This window comes from Sciurus carolinensis, chromosome 4 (genome assembly GCF_902686445.1).
Source record: "Sciurus carolinensis chromosome 4, mSciCar1.2, whole genome shotgun sequence".
NCBI classification, from domain to species: domain Eukaryota; kingdom Metazoa; phylum Chordata; class Mammalia; order Rodentia; family Sciuridae; genus Sciurus; species Sciurus carolinensis.
In genome coordinates this window covers 105,394,399-105,420,123 of record NC_062216.1, presented here as the reverse complement: position 1 = coordinate 105,420,123, position 25,725 = coordinate 105,394,399, and the positions used below count along the sequence as shown (strand labels likewise).

Below are 25,725 nucleotides of genomic sequence, written 5' to 3'. Positions count from 1 at the left end.
TATTTCTAATTTCAATCCATTATGATCTGATAAAATACAAGGAAGTGTCTCTATCTTCTTGTATTTGCTAACATTAGTTTTGTGGCATAATATATGGTCTATTTTAGAGAAGGATCCATGTGCTGCTGAGAAGAAAGTGTATTCACTCTTCGTTGGATGGTATATTCTATAAATGTCTGTTAAGTCTAAATTATTGATTGTGTTATTGAGATCTATGGTTTCTTTGTTCAATTTTTGTTTGGAAGATCTGTCCAGTGGTGAGAGAGGCGTGTTAAAATCACCTAGTATCATTGTATTGTGGTCTATTTGGTTTCTGAGATTGAGAAGAATTTGTTTGACATACATGGGTGAGCCACTGTTTGGGGCATAGATATTTATGATTGTTATGTCTTGCTGATTTATGGTTCGCTTAAGCATTATGAAATGTCCTTCTTTATCCCTTCTGATTAACTTTGGCTTGAAGTCCACTTTATCTGAAATGAGGATGGATACCCCAGCTTTTTTGCTGGGTCCATGTGCATGGTAAGTTTTTTCCCATCCTTTCACCTTAGTCTTTGGGTATCTCTTTCTAAGAGATGAGTCTCTTGCAGGCAACATATTGTTGGATCTTTCTTTTTTATCCAATCTGCCAGTCTATGTCTTTTGATTGATGAATTCAGGCCATTACTATTCAGGGTTATTATTGAGGTATGATTTGTATTCCCGGTCATTTGACTCATTTTATTCATTTATTTGCTTATTTTTGACACGACTTGGTTCCTCTTTATTTGAGAGTTCCTTTAGGATATCTCCTCCCTTTGCTGATTTGCTTCTTTGTTTTTCATATCTTCTTCATGGAATATTTTGCTGAGAATGTTCTGTAATGCTGGCTTTCTTTTTGTATATTCTTTTAGCTTTTGTTTATCATGGAAGGATTTTATTTCGTCATCAAATCTGAAGGTAAGTTTTGCTGGGTATAAGATTCTTGGTTGGCATCCATTTTCTTTTAGGGCTTGAAAAATGTTATTCCAGGCCCTTCTAGCTTTTAAGGTCTGGATTGAAAAATCTGCTGATATCCGTATTGGTTTCCCCCTGAATGTAATTTGGTTCTTTTCTCTCACAGCCTTTAAGATTCTGTCTTTATTTTGTATGTTAGGTATTTTCATTATAATTTGCCTTGGTGTGGGTCTGCTGTAATTTTGTGTATTTGGAGTCCTATAAGCCTCTTGAACTTGATTTTCCATTTCGTTCTTCAGATTTGGGAAATTTTCTGAAATTATCTCATTGAATAGGTTGTTCATTCCTTTGGTTTGTTTCTCTGAGCCTTCCTCAATCCCAATAATTCTCAAATTTGGCCTTTTCATGATATCCCATAGTTCTTGGAGATTCTGTTCATGATTTCTTACCATCTTCTCTGTTTGTTCAACTTTGTTTTCAAGGTTAAATATTTTGTCTTCAATATCTGAGGTTCTGTCTTCCAGGTGTTCTATCCTATTGGTTATGCTTTCTGTGGAGTTCTTAATTTGGTTTATTGTTTCCTTCATTTCAAGGATTTCTGTTTGGTTTTTTTTCAATATCTCTAACTCTTTATTGAAATGGTCTTTTGCTTCCTGTATTTGCTCTTTTAACTGTCTATTGGTGCATTCATTCAATGCCTGCATTTGCTCTTTCATTTCATCGTTTGCTTCCCTTATCATGTTGATTATGTACATTCTGAACTCCCTTTCTGACATTTCTTCTGCCATGCTGTCATTGGATTTTATTGATATAACATCCAGATTTGTTTGAGGCATTTTCTTCCCTTGTTTTCTCATGTTGTTCAGGTGTCAGTGGACTGCAGAGATGTTGCAGATTTCCTCTATTGACTTATAATGTCCCTGAAGATTGCTAGTGTATCCCCTCTTATCCTTCAGTAGCCTGAAGTCTTAGAGGAAGTTGATACTTCGGTGTTCCCCTAGGTAGCTGCCTCTCTAGGGGTGGTGGTCTTCAGGTGGGGTATATTCCCTGCTAGAGGGCAGAGGTGCCTCTACTTGTTGACCAATGGTCATCCAAAGGGGAACTAGACTGCGGGCTGAGGCAATGCCTGTTTGGGCCTGTTTCTCTGGTTTTACCATCTTTGTGGGAAAACCTCACTCGGCAGGGAAGACCCACCCGGTGGGGAGGTCTCGCTAGTCCGTTCCCCTCCTAGAGGTTCCCCTCAGTCCACAACTACCGCCTGGGCAGGGCAGCCTTCCCAGGCAGCGTTTCCAGGGGCCTGGACCTACCTCCTGGGCCTGGGAGCCCTGCCCTTCGCAGACGAGTCTCCTTAGGTTGCCCCTCCTCAGAGAAGCTGCCCGCAGTCCTGCAGTCCTGGAACCTTCGCTCCACCCCTCAGCTGGTCTCTGTGTAGCTCTTTCAAGAAAAGGTGCTTTGATCCCCGGCTCGGACCATGCTTTGCACCTAATTGCCTGGCTATGCGACCCCTCCTCTGAGCAGTCACTTGGAGCCTCGTACATATGCTCCAAGCCCCAGTGACCCGTCACTCATCTCTTCCTCCAGGCAGCCACCCGGTGTTCTGTGTGGGCGCTTGGAGACCAAGCCACTCACTGCGCACCTCCACCTCCTCAGGACAGCCCCCTCCCCGTTGTTCAGGCGGTTGCTGAATCCAAATAGCTCGCCGCCCAACTCTTTCTCTGGCAGCCCCCGGAGCCCCGGCAGATTGCCCCAAAAAACCAAAAAAACAAGCGGTGTGCTGCTCGACCTCCTCTGCAAGGTTCCCCACTTTCCGAGTTCACTGTTCCAGTGGGGGGAGGTGTGTTTTGCTGCCTGGGCAGGGCAGCCTTCCCAGGGGCCCAGACCTACCTCCTGGGCCTGGGAGCCTCACCCTTCGTAGACGAGTCTCCTTAGGTTGTCCCTTCTTAGAGAAGCTGCCCGCAGTCCTGGACCTTCACTCCGCCCCTCAGCTTGTCTCTGTGTAGTTCATTCAAGAAAAGGTGCCTAGGTCCCTGGACCGGACCGTGCTATGCACCTAATCGCCTGTCTATGCGACCCGCCCTCTGAGCAGTCACTTGGAGCCTCGTACATATGCTCCAATCCCCAGTGACCCATCGCTCGTCTCTTCCTCCAGGCAGCCACCCGGTGCTCTGTGTGGGCGCTTGGAGACCAAGCCACTCACTCATACCTCCACCTACTCTGGACAGCCCCCTCCCCGTTGCTCAGGCGGTTGCTGGATCCAAACAACTCGCCGCCCCACTCTTTCTCTGGCAGCTGCTGGAGCCCTGGCAGATCGCTCCAAAACCAAGCGGTGTGTCGCGCAACCTCCTTTGCAAAGTTCCCCACTTTCCGAGTTCACTGCTCCAGCGGGGGGAGGTGTGTCTTGCCGCCTGGGCAGGGCAGCCTTCCCAGGCAACGTTCCCAGGGGCCCGGACCTCCCTCCTGGGCCTGGGAGCCTCACCCTTCACAGACGAGTCTCCTTAGGTTAGAGAAGCTGCCCGCAGTCCTGGAAACTTCAATCCGCCATTTTTTCGCTCCATTTTTTTGCTCTGCTTCGCTGTCCATGTTTACTGCTCCGGCGGGGGTGGGTGGGTCTCGCCGAGTCACTCTACTTCACAAAGTTCCCTGCGTTCCCGGGCTACTGCCCCATCCGGGACGCCTCCCCTATGGGAGAAACTCACCCGGCGGCTTTGAGTTGGTCCCAAGTCACTATCTCCTCTTTTGAATCTTGAGTCCTGGAGCAACATGAAATGCAGCTGCCCTCTAGTCCGCCATCTTGAACCTTCTTCGAGCCTATTGTGAATGGGGTAGTTTTCCTAACTTCTCTTTCTGAGGATTCATCACTTATGTATAAAAATGCATTGAATTTATGAGCATTGATTTTATATCCTGCTGCTTTATTGAATTCATTTATGAGTTCTACAAGTTTTCGATGGAATTTCCCAGTTCCTCTAAATATAGAATCATGTCATTAGCAAATAGGGATAGTTTGAGTTCTTCTTTTCCTATTCGTATCCCTTTAATTTCTTTTGTCTATGTAATTGCTCTGGCTAGAGTTTCAAGGACAATGTTGAATAGAAGTGGTGAAAGAGGGCATCCCTGCCTTGTTCCAGTTTCTAAGGGTAATGCTTTCAGTTTTTCACCATTTAGAATGACATTGGCCATGGGCTTAGCATAGATAGCTTTTACAATGTTAAGGAATGTTACCACTATCCCTGTTTTTTCTAGACTTTTGAGTGTGAAGTGATGCTAAAATTTATCAAATGCTTTTTCTGCATCTATTGAAATAATCATGTGATTCTTTAATTTTGTTGATATGGTAAATTACATTTATTGATTTCCAGATGTTGAACCAATCTTGCATCCCTGGGATAAAACCCACTTGATCATGGTGCACTATCTTTTTAATATATTTTTATATGTGATTTGCTAAAATTTTGTTGAGAATTTTTGGGGCAATGTTCATTAAGGATATTGGTCTGAAATTTTCTTTCCTCAATATGTCTGTATCTGGTTTAGGTATCTGGGTGATATTGGCTTCATAGAATGAGTTTGGGAGGGTTCCCTCCTCTTCTATTTCATGGAATACTTTGAGGAGTATTGTAATGAGCTCTGCTTTAAAGGTTTTGTAGAACTCACCTGAGAACCCATCTGGTCCTGGACTTTTCTTTGTTGGTTGGCGTTTGATGACTTCTATTTCTTTACTTGAAATTGATCTATTTAAATTGTGTATATCCTCCTGGTTCAGTTTAGGTATTCATATGTCTCTAGAAACCTGTTGATGTCTTTAAGATGTTCTATTTTTTTGGAGTATAGATTTTGAAAATAGCTTCTAATTATGCTTTGTATTTCACTCCTGTCTGTTGTGATATTTCCTTGTTCTTTCCGAATTTTAGTAATTTGAGTTTTCTTTCTTCTTCTCTTTGTTATTGTGGCTATGTGTTTATCAATTTTGTTTATGTTTTCAAAGAACCATTTATTTTGTTAATAACTTCGATTGTTTCTTTTGTTTCAATTTCATTGATTTCAGCTCTGATTTTAACTATTTCCTGTCTTCTACTACTTTTGGTGTTGCTCTGTTCTTCTTTTTCTAGGGCTTTGAGCTATAAAGTTAGGTCATTTATTTGTTGATTTTTTTCTTCTTTTATTGAATGTGCTCCGTGAAATAAACTTTCCTCTAAGTACTACTTTCAAGGTGTCCCAGAGATTTTGATATGATGTGTCTTTGTTGTCGTTTACTTCTAGGAATTTTTTTATTTCCCCCCTGATGTCTTCTGTTATCCATTCATCATTCAAAAGCATATTATTTAGTCTCTAGGTGTTGGAGTATTTTCTGTTTTTTATTCTGTCATTTATTTCTAATTTCAATCCATTATGATCTGATAGAATACCAGGTAGTGTCTCTATCTTCTTGTATTTGCTAACAGTAGCTTTGTGGCATAATATATGGTCTATTTTAGAGAAGGATCCATGTGCTGCTGAGAAGAAAGCATATCCGCTTTTTGTTCGATGGTATATTCTATATATGTCCATTAAGTCAAAAGTATTGATTGTGTTATTAAGATCTATGTTTTCTTTGTTCAATTTTTATTTGGAAGATCTGTCCAGTGGTGAGAAAGATGTGTTAAAATCACCTAGTATTATTATGTTGTGATCTATTTGATTTCTGGAATTGAGAAGGAGTTGTTTTACATACATGAATGATCCACTGTTTGGGGCATAGATATTTATGATTGTTGTCTTGCTGATTTATTCTTCCCTTAAGCAGTATGAAATGTCGTTCTTCATCCCTTCTAACTTTGACTTGAAGTCCACATTATCTAATATGAGGCTTTTTTGCTGAGTCCATGTGCATGGTATATTTTTTCCCATCCTTTCACCTTTAGTCTGTGAGATGAGTCTCTTGCAGGCAGCGTATTGTTGGATCTTTCTTTTTAATCCAATCTGCCAGTCTATGTCTTTTGATTGATGAGTTTAGGCCACTAATATTCAGGGTGATTATTGAGATATGATTTGTATTCCCAGTCATTTGGCTCTGTTGTTTTTCGGCATGACTTGGTTTCTTTTATTTGGCTATTCCTTTAGGTTAGTTCCTCCCTTGCTGATTTACATCATTATTTTTCATCTCTTCCTCATGGAATATTTTGCTGAGAATGTTCTGTAATGCCGACTTCCTTTTTGTAAATTCTTTTAGCTTTTGTTTATCATGGAATGATTTTATTTCGTCCTCCAATCTGAATGTAAGTTTTGCTGGGTATAAGATTCTTGGTTGGCATCCATTTTCTTTCAGAGCTTGAAAAATGTTGTTCTAGGCCCTTCTAGCTTTTAGTGTCTGGGTTGAAAAATCTGCTGATATCTATATTGGTTTCCCCCTGAATGTGATTTTATTCTTTTCTCTCATAGCCTTTAAAATTCTGTCTTTATTCTGTATGTTATGTATTTTCATTATAATTTGCCTTGGTGTGGGTCTGTTGTAATTTTGTATATTTGGTGTCCTATAAGCCTCTTGTACTGGATTTTCCATTTCATTTTTTAGATTTGGGCAATTGTCTGATATTATTTCATTGAATAGATTGTTCATTCCTTTGGTTTATTTCTCTGTGCCTTCCTCAATCCCAATAATTCTAAATTTGGTCTTTTCATGATATCCCATAATTCTTGTAGATTCTGTCATGATTTCTTACCACCTTCTTTGTTTGGTCAACTTTGTTTTCAAGATTAAATATTTTTTCTTCAGTGTCTGAGGTTCTGTCTTCCAGGTGTCCTATCCTATTGGTTATGCTTTCTATGGAGTTTTAATTTGGTTTATTGTTTCCTTCAAGAATTTCTGTTTGGATTTTTTTCAGAATCTCTATCTCTTTATTGAAATGATCCTTTGCTTCCTACATTTGCTCTTTTAACTGTTAATTGGTGCGATCATTCAATGCCTGCATTTGCTCTTTCAGCTCATCGTTTTCTTCCCTAACCATTTTAATTATGTACATTCTGAACTCCCTTTCTGACATTTGTTCTGCCATGCTTTCATTGAATTTTATTAATGTAGCATCTAGGTTTGTTTGGGACGTTTTCTTCCCTTGTTTTCTCATATTGGTCAGGTATCTATCCCTCTAGTAGTGAAACTCTGAGATATTGCAGCTTTCCTGTGTTGACTTACAGTGTCCCTGTAGATTTCCAATAACTCACCTCCTAGCCTTCAGTAGCCTGCAGTCTTGGAGGTACTGGATAATGCGGTGCTCCACTGGGAAGCTGCCCCTCTAGGAGTGGTGGCCTTCACGTGGGGTATATTCCCTGCTAGTGGGCAGAGGTGCCTCCACTTTTTGACTGATGGTCATCCAAAGGGGGACTAGACTGCGGAATGGGGCATGGCTGGTCTGGGCCTTTGTCTCTGTTTCTACAGCCGCCCTGGTAGGAATGCCTCATGGAGGGTGAGGGGGGAACTCACCTGGTGGGGAAGTCTCGCTGTATAGCTCTCCTCCACGAAGTTCCCTGGGTCCAGAACTACCTTGTGGGCTGGGCAGCCCTACTCTGCAATGTTCCCAGGGGTCCAGACCTACTTCCTGGGCTGGGGAGCCTGGCCCTGGGAGGGACTCTCTCGCTGAGTGGCCCTCCTCTGCAGTGTTCCCTGGGGACCGGATCTGCCGCCTGGAATAGGGAGCCTTGCCTTGTGCTGAAGTCTCTCGCTGGATTGCCCTCCTCTACAATGCTCCTGGTTGTCCAGGTTCACCACTCCAGTGGGGGAGTCTCACTGGGCAACTCTATTCCACAAAGTTCCCTGCATTCCAGGACTACTGCCCTGCCCAGGGAGCACATCCAGGGAGCCTGCCCTGTGAGAGAGACTCACCCGGTGGCTCTGAGTTGGTCCCAAGTCTCTCAATACCTCCTCTTCTTGAATACTGAGTCCTGGAGCAACATGAAATGCAATCTCCCTCTAGTCTGCCTCTTGAAAACCCCTTCTTTTATTCTTGATATTACTGTAAATTTTACTCTTTGTTATGTTTTCACATTGTTCCTTGTGTAAAAACAGCTGATTTTTGTACGTTTATTATGTGTCCTGTAACTCAGCTATATTTGTGTATGAATTTTAACAGGTCTTTCGTGGAATCCTTAGGGTCTCTATATGTAGGTTAATGACATCTACTAACAAAGGTAATTTTATCTATTCCTTTTTTATTTGGATGCCTTTTATTTCTTTTTCTTACCTAATTCCTCTAATTAGGATTTCTAGTACTGAGCTGGAGAGAACTGTTAGAATTCTGCAGTGAAGTCATTGTCCTGGTATTTTTATTGGAGATTTTTGATAAATGAATCAATATCCTTATCAATTGTACATCTGCTTGCTTTGTGTGTGTGTGTGTGGGTTGTATCAGGGAGCAAACCCTGGTCTTGCACGTGCTAGGCAAGTGCTCTTCCACTAATAACATCCCCAACCCATTTTGAAACTTTATTTTGAGAAGTGGGAGGAATCATTAAATTGCACAAGCCAGTTTGGAACTTAGGGTTTTCTTGCCTTGACCTTCAGAATAGTTGGGGTTATAGGTGTAGAGCACCATGCCAGGCTTCCATTCATATTTTTAAGTTTTCCATGACTCCATCTTGACAAGTTGTACATTTCTAGAACATGTTCATTTATTTTTAGGTTATCCAGTTTGTTTGCATATAAGTGTTCATAGTAGTCTCTTGTGACCTATTTTATTTCTTTGATACTGGTTGTAATATGTCCACTTTCATTTCTAGTTTTATTTGAATTCTCTCTTTCCAAAGGCTCATCAGTTTTCCTGATTGTTCTTTCAAAAAATCAACTCTGACTTTTATTGATTCTTTTCTATCAAGGTTTTTTAATCATATTTTTTCAACTCTAATCTTTTTTTTTGTTTTTTTTTTTTGTTTTTTTTTAACTCTAATCTTTATTATTTTCTTCCTTCTGCTAATTTTGAAATTAAATTTTTCATTTTCGAGTTCCTTGAAATGGAAAATTATATTTTTTTAAGGTAGTTCTTTTTTCTCTCCCTTTCTTCCTTCCTTCCATCCCTTCTTGCTTTCCTTCTTTCTTTTCTTGTGGTACTTGCTGTTTTTAAACTTCTCATGAGCAATGCTCTTGCTGCATCCGATAACATTTATTATGTTATATTTTCTTTTTCATTAGTCTTAAGAAGTGGTGAGAGTGGCACTGAAGAAGATTTGAGTCAGATGGCTTCATTGTTGAATTCTAGCAATCTTAAAATGGAGCAAGCACCATTTCTTCTCAAACTATTCCAAAAACCTAAAAAGTGGAAAATCATTCCAAGCTTGTTTTACAAGACCACTTTTCTAAGACTGTTCTTCTATATTGTCTATAATTGTTTATGACTGTACACATTTTTTCCCATACTAGGCTGGATGCTTCTTGAAGGCAGGGAAGATGACTCCTACTACAGAGACTGGGGACAGGAGGTTCTCAGTAAACATTTTTCATTTCTATGTGTGGCCAGTCTTGCTGCATATCTTTATGAAATTTCTTTGCTTCTCTTGTTTCTCATTTTGTTGCTTTCTGATTTTCTTTATCCTGCTCCATCTCAAGTCTACTTTTGAATTCTTCTGTCCCTGGCTGCTGGCTGTGCTCTCTATTTCCTCCTCATGGTACTATCCCTTCTGCTTGTCTTGTTCTACACATATCTTTCTCCCTTTAATTAAACTTGTGCTTCTTCTCTTCCCTTGACTCATGTTGTTTGCATAATGGAAGAGCTTTTTAATATACCTCTCAGGAAACTGCTCTGCAAAAATGTCCTCCTTATGGATTTATCCCCCCAGTGGTTTCCCTCTTCTTGTTTTTCCTGCACACCAGAGGCTTTTCTGAAACAGCACAGTCACATTTTCAGGATATTTATGCATGATCTCTTAATTGAGTACTAATGTGTGTTTATAGCAAAAAGTATCATGCTTTACAATTCACAAAGCATTTTACATTCAGCATCTTCACTTTAACATCAAAGCAACATGTGGCTAGAAGGTGCCAGTTTTGGAAAAAAAATGTTTCACAAAGTTAAACCAAAAATTAGTTCTTATTTTGATGGAATTCACTGGGTTTTTAGTGGTAAGAAAAGATACACAGAAGGACTGTCAGATGGATTCTAGTCTTGGCTTTGAAACTGACAATGTGTAAACTTTTCCTCATTATATTATATATTATATTTTCTTTGGAAAGTGATAATTAAACCTATCACCTCATGTGTGTTTATCTTCTGTCACTTTAGTAGTATTTGGGTACTGACACAAATACTGTATTTTCCTCACAATCTTTATATTCACTCATTACATTTATTTTTCTTATCCTCAGGGAACTAAATGAATTGATCATATATTTTTAAGACCCCATTCTTTGATATATGAGCCAGGATCAAGAATAAGACTAGTGGGAGAAAGGTAGCTAAATCAAAGGAATTTCAGAATATATTTTAGGTTGCAATTATAAGACGTAAAATCAAGTTAGAGTCAACAGCACTGAATCCCTCCCGCCAGCAGTAAACTTATTCTCTTTGTGTTGATATTCTCTAAATATTCAATTTTTGTTTTCCCAGTGTATAGGCCCTTTAACCCAAAGACTGATCTGGACTGGATATTTGAATTTTTCCTCTTGTTCTATTCTGAAATTTATTTTTTTCCTCCTTTGCCTCCTAACCTCTCACTATTGCTAGATTTATGACATTTCCTGGCCTGTTCTTTTCTTGGAAGAATAGACTACTGACCTAAATTAAAGTCCCCTAGGAAAATCACTGGTTCTCTAGAAGCCCAAGGGTATTATATATATATTTTATATATATATATAATATATATATAAATTTATATAATATATATTATATATATTATTACATATATATATAAAGGGAGAGTTGTACAACTACACTTGTGATCTCATTTCCTGAACTCTAATATTAGTTTTGCAAACAACTAAATTACCAAACAATTAATGAGATTTAGTTGAAGGAAGCAATCATGTATATTTAATGAATTTGTGAATTATTTAAGCACTCTGAACTTCTGTTCATTTTAAATAGTGTTCGCTCACAAAAATTGGTGCTACTGAGAGGAAGAAAGGAAAACATTTTGTCATCAAGTTGTCCAAGCAGACTTCCTTTGAGCATGTTAACTTGTACTATTTATATTAATAAGCTACTACTATGACACTAACCAGCTGTTTTCTTATTCTTAGACAAACCTGCTCCTATTTCAGATGTTTCGATCATTTGATAGAAAGGACAGAATCTTTCTGAGAGATCTAATCTGTAGAACCTTTATCATAAGATGCAAAATCCAGAGTTGGGGTTGTGACTGAGTGTTAGAGGGCTTGCCTAGCATGCATGAGGCCCTTCCATCCTCACAGCACCACATAAAAATAAAATAAAGGTATCATATTCACCTACAACTAAAACAAAATTTTTTTTAAAAAGATGCAAAATCCAAAGATGTGGCTAGATGTAAAGGGAAAAGTGAGGTTTAAAGAGGATGTGTTAACTTATTTTAATTTTTCATCAAACAGGAATCTGAATGAGAATTTACCAAAAATAACTGAAAAATCCTTGAGAATTTATTATGCAGGGCCAATGCTGGGTGCTGAATCATTAAAAAGATAAATAAGACACTGGACCTGTCTCAGGGAAGTTAAAAAATACATACATCTAGCTAAAGAAAGCATGTTCAGTGTTGTAATAGAGATTTACACATTACAGAGTAGAGAGATTAATTTGTATCAGTTAGTTCTCAAGACTTTTATTACAGCCATATTGTTAAGCACTGACTCCAAATGAGTCCAGATTACAAAGAATAAATTCTGGGTTAAATGAATGCAGCATAGCTGATCAGAGTCCTTTAAGAATATTTCAACACTGAGATTTTTTGTTTGAATTTCAATCTCATGCCTGCATGTATTGTACATTCTTTTTTAAAAAAACTATACCCAAATACGAATGTACATATAGTTAATGAGATATTTTCTTGTCCAAAGACTTCCATTTATATATCAATTACAAATAGCTATCATGTATGCTCAAAATAAAAAAAAAACTGCTCTTATACATGGAATTTGAAAGAACCCTTTCAAAGTCAATGAAGATTTCAAAAAAATCATATAAAACTCTGACCTTAACAGACAACTTAATTAATCCAAAGATCACTGACACTTGGTGTTTTCAAAAAGAATTTTAAAGAAACTGTAAGTCTTACTGAAGTGATTTGCTGGTTTTCTTTTTGGTACCCATAATTTTTAATTATGTGTTGAATCATTTTTAAAGGTGTTGATACCCATTGGGAAATTTAAAGTAGATGCATATATTTTTGATCTACTAATAAAAAGGAAAGACTGAATGTGGATTGAGTGATGAAAAGTTTAGAAGTGAATGTATGCCTTTTTGCTTATATATTCTAAAATGTTTTCAGATGAATATGGATAATTCTTTCTATATGGGTCTACAGAAGTTGATTTAAATGTCATTAGAGGAAGTTGTTACTGTTAGCTCTTGCAGTAATGACCAGTAAATCAGGATTTTAATGTATAGTTTAGAATTTTCAGTTGTACTTGTTTCTTTCACTTATCTTCGTTGTAGGATGCAAAATCCAAAGATGAGGCCAGATGTAAAAGGAAAAGTGAAGTTTAAAGAGGATTTGTTAACTTATTTTAATTTTTCATCAAACAGGAATCTGGGTGAGAATTTACCAAAAACAACTGAACAAACCTTGAGAGTTTGAGATTTTTTTTTTTTTAATTTCAGGTTGTCAGAATCTGTGTTTCTCAATCTGTTATAAATTACTTTTCACTTTTTAACACATAACTTTCAAATTTGTATCCACACCATCTCCTGTCTTCCAATTTGCTTTTAATTATATTTTTAAATTATTTAAAAATTGTTATTTGTTTTTAAAATGGGGAAAAATAAAGTGAAAATAATTCATATTAGTTGTTTCTGCTGATACTAATATAATTATGGTATTAGTAACTATGCAGTTTTCAGTGCTTAACATAGCTTTGGAAAGACACACCAATTACTATATTATTCTATTAAATTTCCCCAAATCCTTATGAATGCTTGAACAGGCTGTGCACTGGAAAGTTCTGGGTGACATAATTCACATAGACCATGATGCAAATAGTATCCCATGGAGTTATGCAAACAACAACATCTGTCAGTCACAGTAAATAAGCATTTGACACTGGTTAAAAGTAACAACTGAAGAGTTGTGTAGTGTTGTGGATTAATCTGATTTTATAGAAGTCTAGCTCATTAGTCTCCAAAGTAAAAAGCCTATATGAATGGATTAATACATCTCACTTGAAACTTCGTACCTTAAAATATATAATAAAGCTTCTCTCCATACAATAAAATAGAAGTAACTTAGTCAATCAATTGCTCTACATAGGTTTTTGAAAATATAACCAAATTGATAAAATTCTGTTTTAAGCTGGCAAATAGTTTAAGGCATAGGAATCCAGATTAGGTCACAGGAACTTAATGTTATATATACACACACTTGCCCACTTATGGAAACACAACAAAATTAGGAAATTATAAACATATGAATACAATTACAGAAGAACTCAATACAGTAAAAATGATTATTCCTTCCCTGTTTTGTTGAAGAAGTGACTTCTTTTACTTATGCTTTATTGGAAAAGTAAGCAGGCAAAAATTTTTCAGTTGGGGAATTCTAGAGATGGTTCCATAGTTATTATGATACCCACAGTGATCATTCTTTTCTCTTAGACTTTGACTCTGATACCTGCTTGGGCAGTCCTTGGTTGAAATCAGGACATAGAACTTGTCAGCTTTCCCTTCTGTGTTTAGACACTTGATCTTCCACGACATTCCCTAATTTTACCCAGTGAATGCCTATGAGCCTTATTTCGATAAGCATCCTGGGTTTTTCCTTGAACTAAACTTACATTTTAAAAATCTCTCTCTCTCTCTCTTTCTCTCTATCTCTCTCTCTCTTCTCTACAAATCTTGTTTGTTCTGTGTTCCACTCTCTTATGGACCTTCTCAGCAATGTATTCTTATAAAGGAGACCCATTAACAGCCTATAGTGAGTTATTTTTCCTGCCTGCACCATGATCTCAATTTCATTCTCTCTCCTGTTTTGTGCTCCAGGAACCTGACTTCTGCAGACTGCATCTCTCAGTTTCCTTGACAGGTAGGAGGTTTTGTGTAGGTTTTGCCAATGGGAAGCACTGGCAAGAAATTGAAAGACAGGAGAGAGAGGGGCACCAATCTTTCTTCCTGTTCTCTGTGCCAGTTTGTATCTCTGCCAGTAGCTGTGCCGTCATGATTACAGCTCTCTCTAGGCAGCCTCTCCTCCATAATTGTGACTCACCTTGGGCTCTAGTAAAACCAATTCTTCCTCCTGTTCCTTAGCCCTAGGGTGCTGACAAATTCCTGTTGTTACCAGAGTTGGGGTCCTTGACCAGCCCTTGTTTGTTTCCTTAACCTTGATCCAACTGTTCCCAGAAGTTCAACACAGATTTTCCTTTGCTTCTCTGTAACCTATGAATTCTTCAATAGAATTTCAGTTTGGCTCTATTGTAGTTAGTTGTTAGTGAGTCTGCCCTATTAAATAGTGAGGTTGCGAATATGTCTTATTCATTTTATAACCTCAGTACCTAGCAGAGTATCTGGCATGTAGATGGAGCTCAGTCCATATTTGTTAAATGTATGAATAGTGTAATATGACTATTGCTCTCTCATTTTTCTTTTTGAAAAGTCCCACAGTCATTCTAATGGTATTTTCATTATTCCTTGCAGTGCTTTCAGGACTCATTACAGCTTTTCTCTTTCTCTTCACATTTTCTCCCATAGAGCCTAGGAAAACATATTCTACTGTCATTACTAAATATTCCATGTAAACCTTAGAATTATGGAGAATCACAACAACTGATCAAAGAAAGAAATGAGACAAAATATACTCACTTTGGGTTTACCTAAACCGGGTTCACCACTTATGAACATTGTTTGAAAGGGAATGAAACTCATGATCTCATTCATTTTTGTGCTTTCTCCCTCTCTGTCAAGCTCCATTTGGTGCCCTATTGTCTCACGAGTTGCATATTTTGAATTAAGAGTTTAGAACAGAAGTTCCATCTGTTCTGAATGAATATTAAATTATCATAGGCTTTGTATAAGGAGAATTTACCCTTGTGTTTTGTATGTGTTTTCTTTCCCCTTTGAGTAAGAAAGACTTAGAGCATCAGTTTTCGTCTTCGTGGTTATCAAGTCATTTAATAAGCTTAGAAACCTTTGAATGGCAGGTGCTGAATAGAAATAAGAAAGACTTTATTTATTCTCATTATCTTATAAAATGCAGTAATTATTAAGTATAATTAAACGTAGTATGTCAGAACTTGATATTTTGAGTTTACTGGGTTTCATAAGAAAAAAGAGCACATTCTAAATTACATATTGAAGAGATATACTTTGCAATCAATTGAGGTCATTAAGTAAATGCACATGTTATTTTAATTCATAATATGGTAGATAGTATGCAACTGACATATCTGTAGTTTCCTTTTGAATATTCATGAGTGAACAAATTTCAGTCAGCCTTTAAGTAATATAATTTAGGCAAGTAAGTTGTATTCTTTTCCGGCAAGCTCCAAAAAATTTAAAATCAGGTGGCTGGTAGATGTGTATTTTGTAGTCAAATTTGTTAATAATAAGCTGAATAAGGAAATCAGTTGAGGGATGACTCTTTAAAATATATGCATGGTTTCCATTATTTTAATGTGTAGCTTTAAATAATCAGTTATTCTTTCAGTGAAAATGAAAGCTGGGTTGTATTGTAGATATTAGTATTTGTACAATAATATATTTATACTAATAAAAACGTTTCTACATTGCCAATTATTATTGGTAGGTTGATGCTTTTAAAGAAAAATGGGTAATATAAATTCCAAAGAGTTAAAGAATTATTTCTTAATGTAAATTCCAAAGAGTGAAAGAATTATTTCTATTTACATAATAAAATTAAATGGAAATGCACATATTCACTTTGTGAAATCTGTATGGTTAAAATAAAGTTGAATTTAGTGAATATGGGGAATGAAGGGTCAAAATCTATTTGCATCAGATGATAACTTCCACTGAAGTAATTAATTATCTTGAGTTGATCACATAATCACTTTTTTGAAGTAGCTATCTTGGGATGGATCTAGATGTTATGGGGAACTGAAACATCTACAATTTTGGGTGCCCTTCAAATAATATAAAATTCTAAAAGTGAAAGTTAGTTTTGAATCTTAGAAGGGGCCTAAGGCAGAGAAAGATCTTGAAAATTAGGTTTCATTAGTTTCAAGTTAAACCTTTCCTCGGTTTAAGTGAATTGACATGGGAATTGTGAAAAACTCACTTCAAAATAACCAAACAGTTTCTGTTGGCTAAATAATAGTTTTCATGAATTGTACGTATTTTGCAAGTTTAAGAAAGAAATTGTTTGATATGTTATGCACTTTAGTTAAAACATGTTTTTCCACTGATACTGTGTTTTAAATATCTATATCATTGGGATGTAAGCAAGGCAGGTCCAGATTTAAGTTATCTCAACATCCTCATGTGAACTCATATTTACACATAAATAATAATAAATTATAAAACATAAAGCTTGCATGTACTTACTGCAATTAAAATAACTTCTAATTTTCTGTTTTTAAAGTCCAAAAGTATATATAAAAAAAAATGAACCTTTTTCATATTGTGTTACCACTGATTTGTTGCCATACTAAGTGCTATCTAATATGTTGTAAGTGGGGCTTTATCTCTCAGACAAATAATGGACCGTAAGCCTGATTTTTGACACTTCTTTTTCAGAATTTTATTCTAACTTGCCATCACTTCTTTTTTGTACCTTATTTTACTCTCTCAACTTAATTAGCAAGATGCTAATTGATGTTTACATATACCTTATGGTAGACTGAACTTAGGTTTGTAATCATTCAGATACCTAGAAAAGGTGTAAGAACACATGAAATACTGTTGCAAAATGATTTGAGTACCTCTAAGCCATTTTTCCTAATAAAACATCAATATATGTATTTTTTTTTATTTCAAAGCAATATGCCAATTTCAAGGAAGAACCTACTTTGAAGGAGAGCGAAATACGGTCTATTCCTCTTCTGGAGTGTGTGTTCTCTATGAGTGTAAGGTAAGGAGATCCATTAGTCTTTCAGAATTGTTAAAATTATGTAAATACATAGTAAGCAATTCTTACTATGTAAGAATATGTAAGCAATAGTAAGCATTTCTTTAAAAACTCACCCTTGTAATACCATGGATTAGTCAACTTCTCATTACTGTGACCAAAATGTCTGACCAGAGCAGCTTAGAGGAGGAAAGACTTATTTTGGCTTATGACTTCAGAGGATTCAGTTCATTTTTGGTCAGCTCCATTTCTTTGGGTCTGAGGTGAGACAGAACGTCATGGTAGGATGGTATGGCAAGGGAAAGCCACTCAACTTATGACAGCTGGGAAGCAGAAAGAGAGTGGTGGGGGTACTGGGGATAAGACAGACCTTTCCAGGGCATGTCCCCAGAGACCTACTTCTTCCAACTGGGTCCATTTAGCTGTCAATGGATTAATTCACTGATGAAATCAGACCCCTTATGATCCAGTCATTACCTAAAAGCCCTAACTCTGAACCTTGCTTCATCCAGTACCATGCTTCAACACATGATCTTTAGGAGAACATTCCAGATCCAAACCATAGTATACCATTTTTAAATTATACAGCAAAAGAAAATTCAAAATGTCATATATACTTCTTTTCTTTTCCTTTTTGGTACCAGGGATTGAACCCAGAGGTGCTTACTGGGTGAAGCCACATTCCAAACTCTTTTTATTTTTTGAGATAGGGTCTCGCTAAATTGCTTAGTGTCTTGCTAATTTCCTGAGGCTGGCTTTGAACTTGCTATCCTCCTGCCTCAGCCTCCTGAGTCACTTGGATTACAGGTGTGTACCACCACACCTGGCAATTATATTTCAAATAAAGTCATTTCCATCATCTTTTTTAAAGATATAGATTAATAGTTATAAAGTATTCTTCACAATAAATTAAAATACTGTTCTGCCAAATTCAATTTAAGTCCTTATTTTCTGTTGTGAAAACAATGTAGTTTGCTGTCTTTTGTGATTTTCACTCAGGCAAGAAATTTGACTCAGTTCAATTAAAAACAAAATAAGAAATTACCTAAAAAAATTTAACTGTTAAAAGGACATGTAATTGATATTGATGTTAATGTCCTGACAGGAGTAGTTCAAATTATGTCAAGGGGAATTTCCTTACAATATTATTTATTATGGCTTCTTGAAATACATTTTTGAAGCCAGTGCATTTCTTTTGAACTTTGCTCTTTGACTTACTATTTGAAAGCTAAATATATAAAATGAAACTTTCTCATATAATGCTGCCAGTGATTTGTTGCAGCCCTAGGTGTGAGCTATCATATATCAGGCAAGTAATTGGCTACAAGTCTGCTTTGTGCCAATGCTTTTTCAGAGTCTTATTTGGATTTAATATTGCCTATTTTTCATATTTGCTTTTTATAAACTACAATGTTATATTTCTTGACCAAAGTATATATTTCAAGTCATATTTTATCAGAAGTAAATCTACATATGAAGTATGTGCTTTAGATTTACATTACATTCAACCTTTCATTTTTCTTTTTAAATACCTCTTGTACATGGATTTAGGGGATGGTTTAGTATGTGGAGATTACGTAGGGAATAAAATAAATGATTGTCTTTCCAATATACTGTGATCACCTTTATGATTATGAAGAGTTGGGGAAAGGAGAATCCTAAAAATTTTGGCAAACCTGAAAGAAGATCCACTTTATGCATCTTAATTTGAAAATCCTTTGAGATAGGCAAGGAAGAGATGTGAAGAAGCAGAACTGTGACAGATTTCATTTTTAGAACATGAAAGCTAGGGTTTCTTCATGTCCATTATAAAGTACTAAAGCCGCTTCTTTTGGTTTTAAATTGGCTTTCCTATGATGTTGGTTACATCTAAAGATAACAGAACTGAAGCATAGGAACATTAAAATAAATTACTGAACCTGTATTTCAAGACGGACTTTTCTCTATCAGCATCTCTACACCAATGCTGTTTCAAGTGGAGTGAGTCCATCTCACTATAGATATAAGGATTGGAAGACTTAGCGTAAGATCTAGTAACTCCAAAATGAGAAAGGGAATCAGAGAAGAAGTTATTTCAAGGAGGTAGAAAACTTGTCAGCTGCTTTTTAATGATAATCTCTGACTTTGAAACATCAGTTCTAAATTTAATAATCTTGAGAGCACTTGAAATTTCCCTGTTTATTGTGAGTATAAATCTTTTCATTTGACCAGAATGTGTTGTAAATAGTAATAATTATGGTGTTGAAATTTACTGGGATAGTTGCTTATTTGATTTTAAATATGCTATAAAATTATTTGATTTTAAATTAGTTTAGAGGTCCATATATAGGCAACATTGCAGGTGTTGTGTTAGTTAGCTTTTCGTTGCTATGACCCAAAAACCTGAGAACAACAACTTAAAGTAGAGAAAGTAGGGGCTCAGTCTGTGGTTGGCGCATTGTTCTGGGCCCCAACTGAGTAGAACATCATGGTGGAAGGGCATGGCAGAGAAAAACAACCAAGAACATGGCAACCAGGAAAAAAAGGGTGGGGGAGAGACAGAGATAGATAGATAGAGACAGAGACAGAGAGAGAGAGAGAGAGAGAGAGGGAGAGAGAGAGAGAGAATTAGGGGCTGAAGGAAGAACAGCATTTCCAGGGCAGTCCCCAGTGCTCTACCTTCTCTAGCCATGCCCCAACTGCTTACAGATTAGCTGGGATAACTAGGATACCTCATTAGGTTACAGCTATCATAGTTTAATCATCTTACCTTTGAATATCCCTGCATTAACAGGAACTTTGGGGCTCCTCATATCCAAATGATAACAGGTGTTCAATAAATATTAAATGAATGTTATCTTTTATTTGTTCAAACAAAAGCACCATTTCCTCCTTTCAGAACACTGTGCTGTTCAATAGAAATATGATGCAAATCACAAATACAATTTTTATTGATGCAAATTTTCTATATTTAACTCATATATCTAAAACATTATCACTGCAATGTGAAATCAATATAAAATTATGAATGAAATATTTTACATTGCTTTGTCATATTCCATCTTCAAAATCTTGTCTATATTTTACAATTACAGTGTTCAAGACCCTCATATAGCTTGTGGCAATTGATTGGAGGGCACAGCTCTATCAGATCATCATAAGCTTTTGACATTCTTGACTGAATTCTTGACATTAAAGATTTTCATTGTTTTTTCCCCTCCCTTCACTCCCTCTCAGCTCCAGTATTTACAATTTTAGATAATTGACAGATCTCTCATGCTTCCATTTTCTGGGCTGTCAATTCCAGTCCCTATTTGTTCTTTTATTGTCAGTTTTGTGACCTTGAAAATATGTAATAGGGATGATTTTAATAGTAATACAGAACAACACTGTGGTTTATGATTACCAGAATCCGTATTACTGTCAAAGCAAACACTGAGTAGAATTGGACTCCAGGGAATATACATGTCTTCTTCTGCCTTCTTAATAACAGATTAGGATTTAGAGAAAGCCCTTTGCATAAATAAGCCAGGAAAGGCCGATATTGAAATGCATACTTCTTCCATGAATGAATACTTATAGAAATGGTATCTAAAACTTGAGTCTATTGAGCAGTAGTTAAAATGGAGGGCTTCAAGTTCTAAGAGTTGGTTTATTGCTTCTGTAATGGTAAGCATAATATAACTTTTAATGACCCTTGTTCTTAAGAGTTTGGCAATTGACAGTTTAGAAATCAATGTTTGTTTTTAGGGCAGGGCTATTACATGTGGTCAGAAAAGTGGTTTCTATTTTGATTTCTCCTTGAGAAGGATTTAATTTATTTTGTTATCTAGAACTATGATTTTATGTCAATGTATTCATTCATTCAAGAAAAAATTTTGAGTGCCAACAATGGGCCAGAAAATGTACTAGAAATTGATTTATGAGAAACATTAATTCCTGCCTTCATTTTCCTTATAGTTTTGTGGAAGAGCTCTGACATTCCTTCCTGGAATCATCTGTGACAATCTCTGTGTAACAGAACTTTATAAGAAAAATAAAATGACTGTTTTTAAGAAGCTCAGTTTTATTTAATTTTTTTTTGAAGTAAGCTAGTGATATGACTCAAATGTATCTTAGCCACAGTTGTTATCAGATTTGCAAATATGTTGTAAAACCAACAAAATATTTCAGGAATATCCCAGGTGTTTGGCAAATTACAGTCTTCGTTGCAGTATGCTGAGCTATGATTCCTAGAACTGCTTGTTCATTCTGAAGGCTTACCAGTTGATATGTAATATTATTTCTGAAGTGGACCCATGACCTGTGTAGAAGTTCTCAGGATGAAAATTTCACCAGCATGTTAAAAGATGCCAGATCTGTGAACTTCTTAGTTAAGTATTAATTATGAAATTCAAGGTATTTCTTTTCTGTTGTCTAATAGGACCAGACCATGAAACTTGTTGAAAGTTCAGGCTGTCCAGCTTTGGATTGTCCAGAGTCACATCAGATTACCTTGTCTCACAGCTGCTGCAAAGTTTGTAAAGGTGGGACTTTTTTTTTTTTTAAATAAAGTATGACATGCAATAACATAGAACTTGAAAACATTATGTTAAGTTACATAAGTCAGGGACACAAAGACAAATGTCACATGTTTGCACTTACATGGGGAAGCTAAAAAGTTGATCTCAAAGAATTAGAGAATAGAATGGTGGTTATCAGAGTCCAGGAAGTATCTGAAGGAGGTCAGAAGGGACAGAGGATGGTTAATGGGTGCAGGAGTGCAGTTGGATTGGAGGAACAAATTCTCATGTTTTATAGCACAGTAGTATAACAATGGTTGACATCAATGAATTGAATATTTCAAAATAGCTATAGAGGATTTTGGATGTTCCCAGCATAAATAAATGATTTATGTGTGAGGTGATAGATAAATTCCAGTTTTTCTGACATGATTATTTTAGTCAACTTTTTCACCACTATGACTAAAAGACCTGACAAGAACAATTCTAGTAGAGAAAAAGTATTTGGGAGTGCACAGTTTCAGAGGTCTCAATTCATAGACAGCAGACTCTATTTCTAAGGGCTCATGGTGAGGCAGAACATTATGGTGGAAGAATGTGGTGGAGAAAAGCTACTCACATGAGTATCAGGAGGCAGAGAGAGACTACACTCTACAGATACAAAATATATAACCCAAAGACACACCTTCAATGCCCTACCGACAACAGCCACACTCTACCCACCTATAGTTACCATTCAGTTAATCCTGTCAGAAATTAATTCACTGATTGGTTTAAGGCTGTCATAACCCAATCATTTTTCCTGTGAACCTTCTTGCATTGTCTCACACATGCACTCTTGGGGGACAGCTCACCTCCAATGATCATTACATATTGTATCTATCTGCTGAAAAGTCACACTGCACCCCATGAATGTGTACAATTATTATGCATCAGTTAAAAATTTAAAAAAATTTTAAATATATGTATGATAGTCATCATAGGAAGCTAGTACAATTGATATGAAATAGAAATTTTTATAAAGAAATTATTACCAAAATCTAAATGCTTTCTACAGATACACAGTAGGTAGTAATGGCATACTAGCTGAAGTGAATTAAAATCAGGATGGTCCCAGGCATTTCTGCTGTGTCTGTACCTGTCTGAAGCTCTAAATTTCTAAATCTGTGTGTACTTGGTCTGAATTAACCCAACCCAGGTGTTGAAATTTATACAGCAATGTTGAATTAGTTATCTTATTGACAGTTATTATTGCCTGACAATTAGTTTTTTTCCATTGGTTGTTTTTGGTTTTTCATTTCTGTTCACTTTGTTTCTGTAATTGACCTCACATACTTTCCATATGACAGTTTCAATTTGAGTCTTCACTTGAAGGCTTTCAAACTACAGAGAAGACAGAGACCATCAACAGATATACTTTGCTGGTTGTGCTGCCTCTGAGATGACAGGTCTAGAACCTATAAGTAGAAGGGACATAGAGTTATAGTCCAAAAGAAGACAATACCAAAATTCAAAGCTATTAAGAAATGGAATGAGTTGATTCAGGAGGCAGGGAGTTCCCTTCACTAATGGTTCTTAAACTTAACACCTTATTATAGATTCAAATAGTGAACTAAGGACTAATTGCATGAAAACTCTTTAAAATCCCTGCTAATCATGAAATTATATGCATCTCCCTGTATTTTGTTAAAATTATATATTTGTGACTATCTCCTATAGTAGACTATGCACTCTGGGGGCAGCTGGGTCATTATATTGATTTCCACATCTCAATACCTTGTATGACATCTAGGATATAGTTGGTGCTCATGATAGAAGCAGTTCAAACTGCAAACTACCTTCTCCAAATAAACGACTAAGACTTGTTTGAATAATGACTTTTATGCAGATACAAAGCACAGCTTCATTAGAAAAAAAGTAAAACCAGGATATTTTATAATACTTAAAATATTTTGTTTCTTTTTAATCTAATCTATTAATAGGAGACATAAAATCCCCACCCCCATTTTTAGCAGTGTGGTACATTTTGTTTTTGTTTTATTTTGTTTTTTTAAACTCCTTTTCCATTCATTCAGTGAAGAATTCTAAATTACTATTCTGCATTAGGCTCTTTGAGAATTACAAAGTGATTTAAGACTTGGTCTTCTCTTTAGAAAGTCTCTAGGATAGCTCTTAGAAACTAAGGAACACTTCCAAAAAGAGTAACTGTCAAGTAGAAATATAATGAGGGTCATTAGAGTTTTCATACTCATAATGCCTGATCCAGTGCCTTGCACAGAGCTTTGTAGATTTTGATATGAATCAAGAATGCTCATTTCAGACATTTGATATAGGACTTCCAGTTTGCAACTTACTAGAGTTTCTTGTGACCAAAAGTAAGCTATAGCAGTGATTCTCAAATTTGTATATGTATACAGATAACTTAGAAATCTTATTAATATAAAGATCCTGATTCAGTAAGTCTGGGCTCAGATCTGAGAATCTGAAGTTCTGATATGGTGCCTGGTGATGCAGATGCTAATGTTAAGCAGAACATCCCTTTGAGTGCTTATCTATTGCATAACAAACTGCCCCTAAAAATCAGTGGTTTCAAACAGCAACTATTTATTAATGGATCTCAATATTGTGGGTCAACAATTCAAACAGGACTTGAGTTGGTTCTGCTGCTTCATTTGATGTTAACTGGGGTCACTCCATGCTGTTTACTTGGAAACTGCGCAGAACTGGGAGGTTCAAGGTAGTCTGTATGCTCAGCATCTTGGTAATATCTGGGATACTGGATATAGCCAGAACTGCTTTATTCTATACATGCTCTCAGAAATTTTCCCTAGGTTCTCTCTAGCAGGATAGTAGTTAGAATGGTGGCTTGGGACTTCTGAAGATGATAAAGTCTAGAACTGGCACATATTCCATTGCTGAAAGCAGCCATGAGCCAGCCCAGATTCAAAAAGAGGTAAAATAGACTCCACCTTAGATAGAAAGTTTGGTAAAAAATTGAGATCATTGTTACCCCTTAGAAGTGTCTGGGTCCTAATAGAGATTAGATACATGAATAGCATTGAAGTTAGCCAAGGTTGGGTATGGCAAGATTTGATTAAGAAACTAAGATAGGGCTTTTCAGCTGTCAAGAGAAGACCTTTGAACATCCATTTCCTTTTTAAAAGAGTCCTATATATTACAAAAGAAAATTAAGAATGGAAAAACTAGCTATAAAAATTGTTTTATATTTCTTTGCAGTTTTAAAAATTAGTGTTTACATAGTACACTTAAAAACAGAATGACAAAACATACTGTAACTCATGTCTCTATGGTCAGAGGTTCTAAAATAATTGATATGAGAAGGGACCTTGGTATAACATCTTTAAAAATTCAAAGATAAATTATTTTTCTGCAGCCAGGATTGTGAACCCCTGCCTTAGATAATACTCAAATGAAAATTGAACAAGTTGGTTCTTACTGATATATTTAATACCATTTGTAAAAGAGATTGCATCTCTTTCTGTCTTCAAATATGCAGAATACATAAATGAGTTCTTCTGGCATCTGATGACTTTCAAACTAAAAAGAGTCCAGTTCTTAAGTCTTAAATTTCGAGTCAACTCCTACACATATGTTGTGACAAATTCATTCTTAATAAAATTTGTCTCCAGTTTCTATGCCTGTCTGCCTAATGATAAAGATGCTGTGTTCATATCTAAAACAGTAAGTTGTTCAACAACAGTTAGTGAATATTCTCTGAGGGCAGAACATGAGATGAAAGTGTTGACCTTCCCACCAGAGGTTTGGTCAGTGGTCAGAAACCAAGCTGTGCACTGAAATAAGGCTCCAAATTGCTGGGCACTAAGCTGAATCCCACCAAGACTGTTTTCTAGGTACCCTGCAGCTGGTTCTCCTCTGCTGTAACAAGTCAGAAGAAATGAGACCAGGAAGTTTCTTCACTTTTTTCATATTTGAGAGCCCTTTCAAGGAAGCTTATAACAAATTACATAACAGAGATTCAGTGATACTGAGAGGACTCTTAGAATCAGAAATAATATACATGGCTTTATATCTATATTCCTTCCCTTTCATTTTCTTCTTCCTTGGCACCCCCATTCTCTAATTTTAGGACTAAGTCCTATTCACTGCATGTCTCACT

At 36.4% G+C, this 25,725-nt stretch overlaps 1 protein-coding gene across 1 annotated transcript in view; it reads left to right on the top strand.

The window, feature by feature from the left end:
- The window catches only part of Nell2 (neural EGFL like 2), a 452,294-nt gene that overhangs the window by 196,175 nt on the left and 230,394 nt on the right, over window positions 1-25,725 (top strand). Inside the window, exons 11-12 of the mRNA XM_047551259.1 lie at window positions 17,018-17,109; window positions 21,509-21,611. Of these exons, the coding sequence (XP_047407215.1) occupies window positions 17,018-17,109; window positions 21,509-21,611 (195 nt within the window). The remainder of the gene's footprint in view (window positions 1-17,017; window positions 17,110-21,508; window positions 21,612-25,725) is intronic.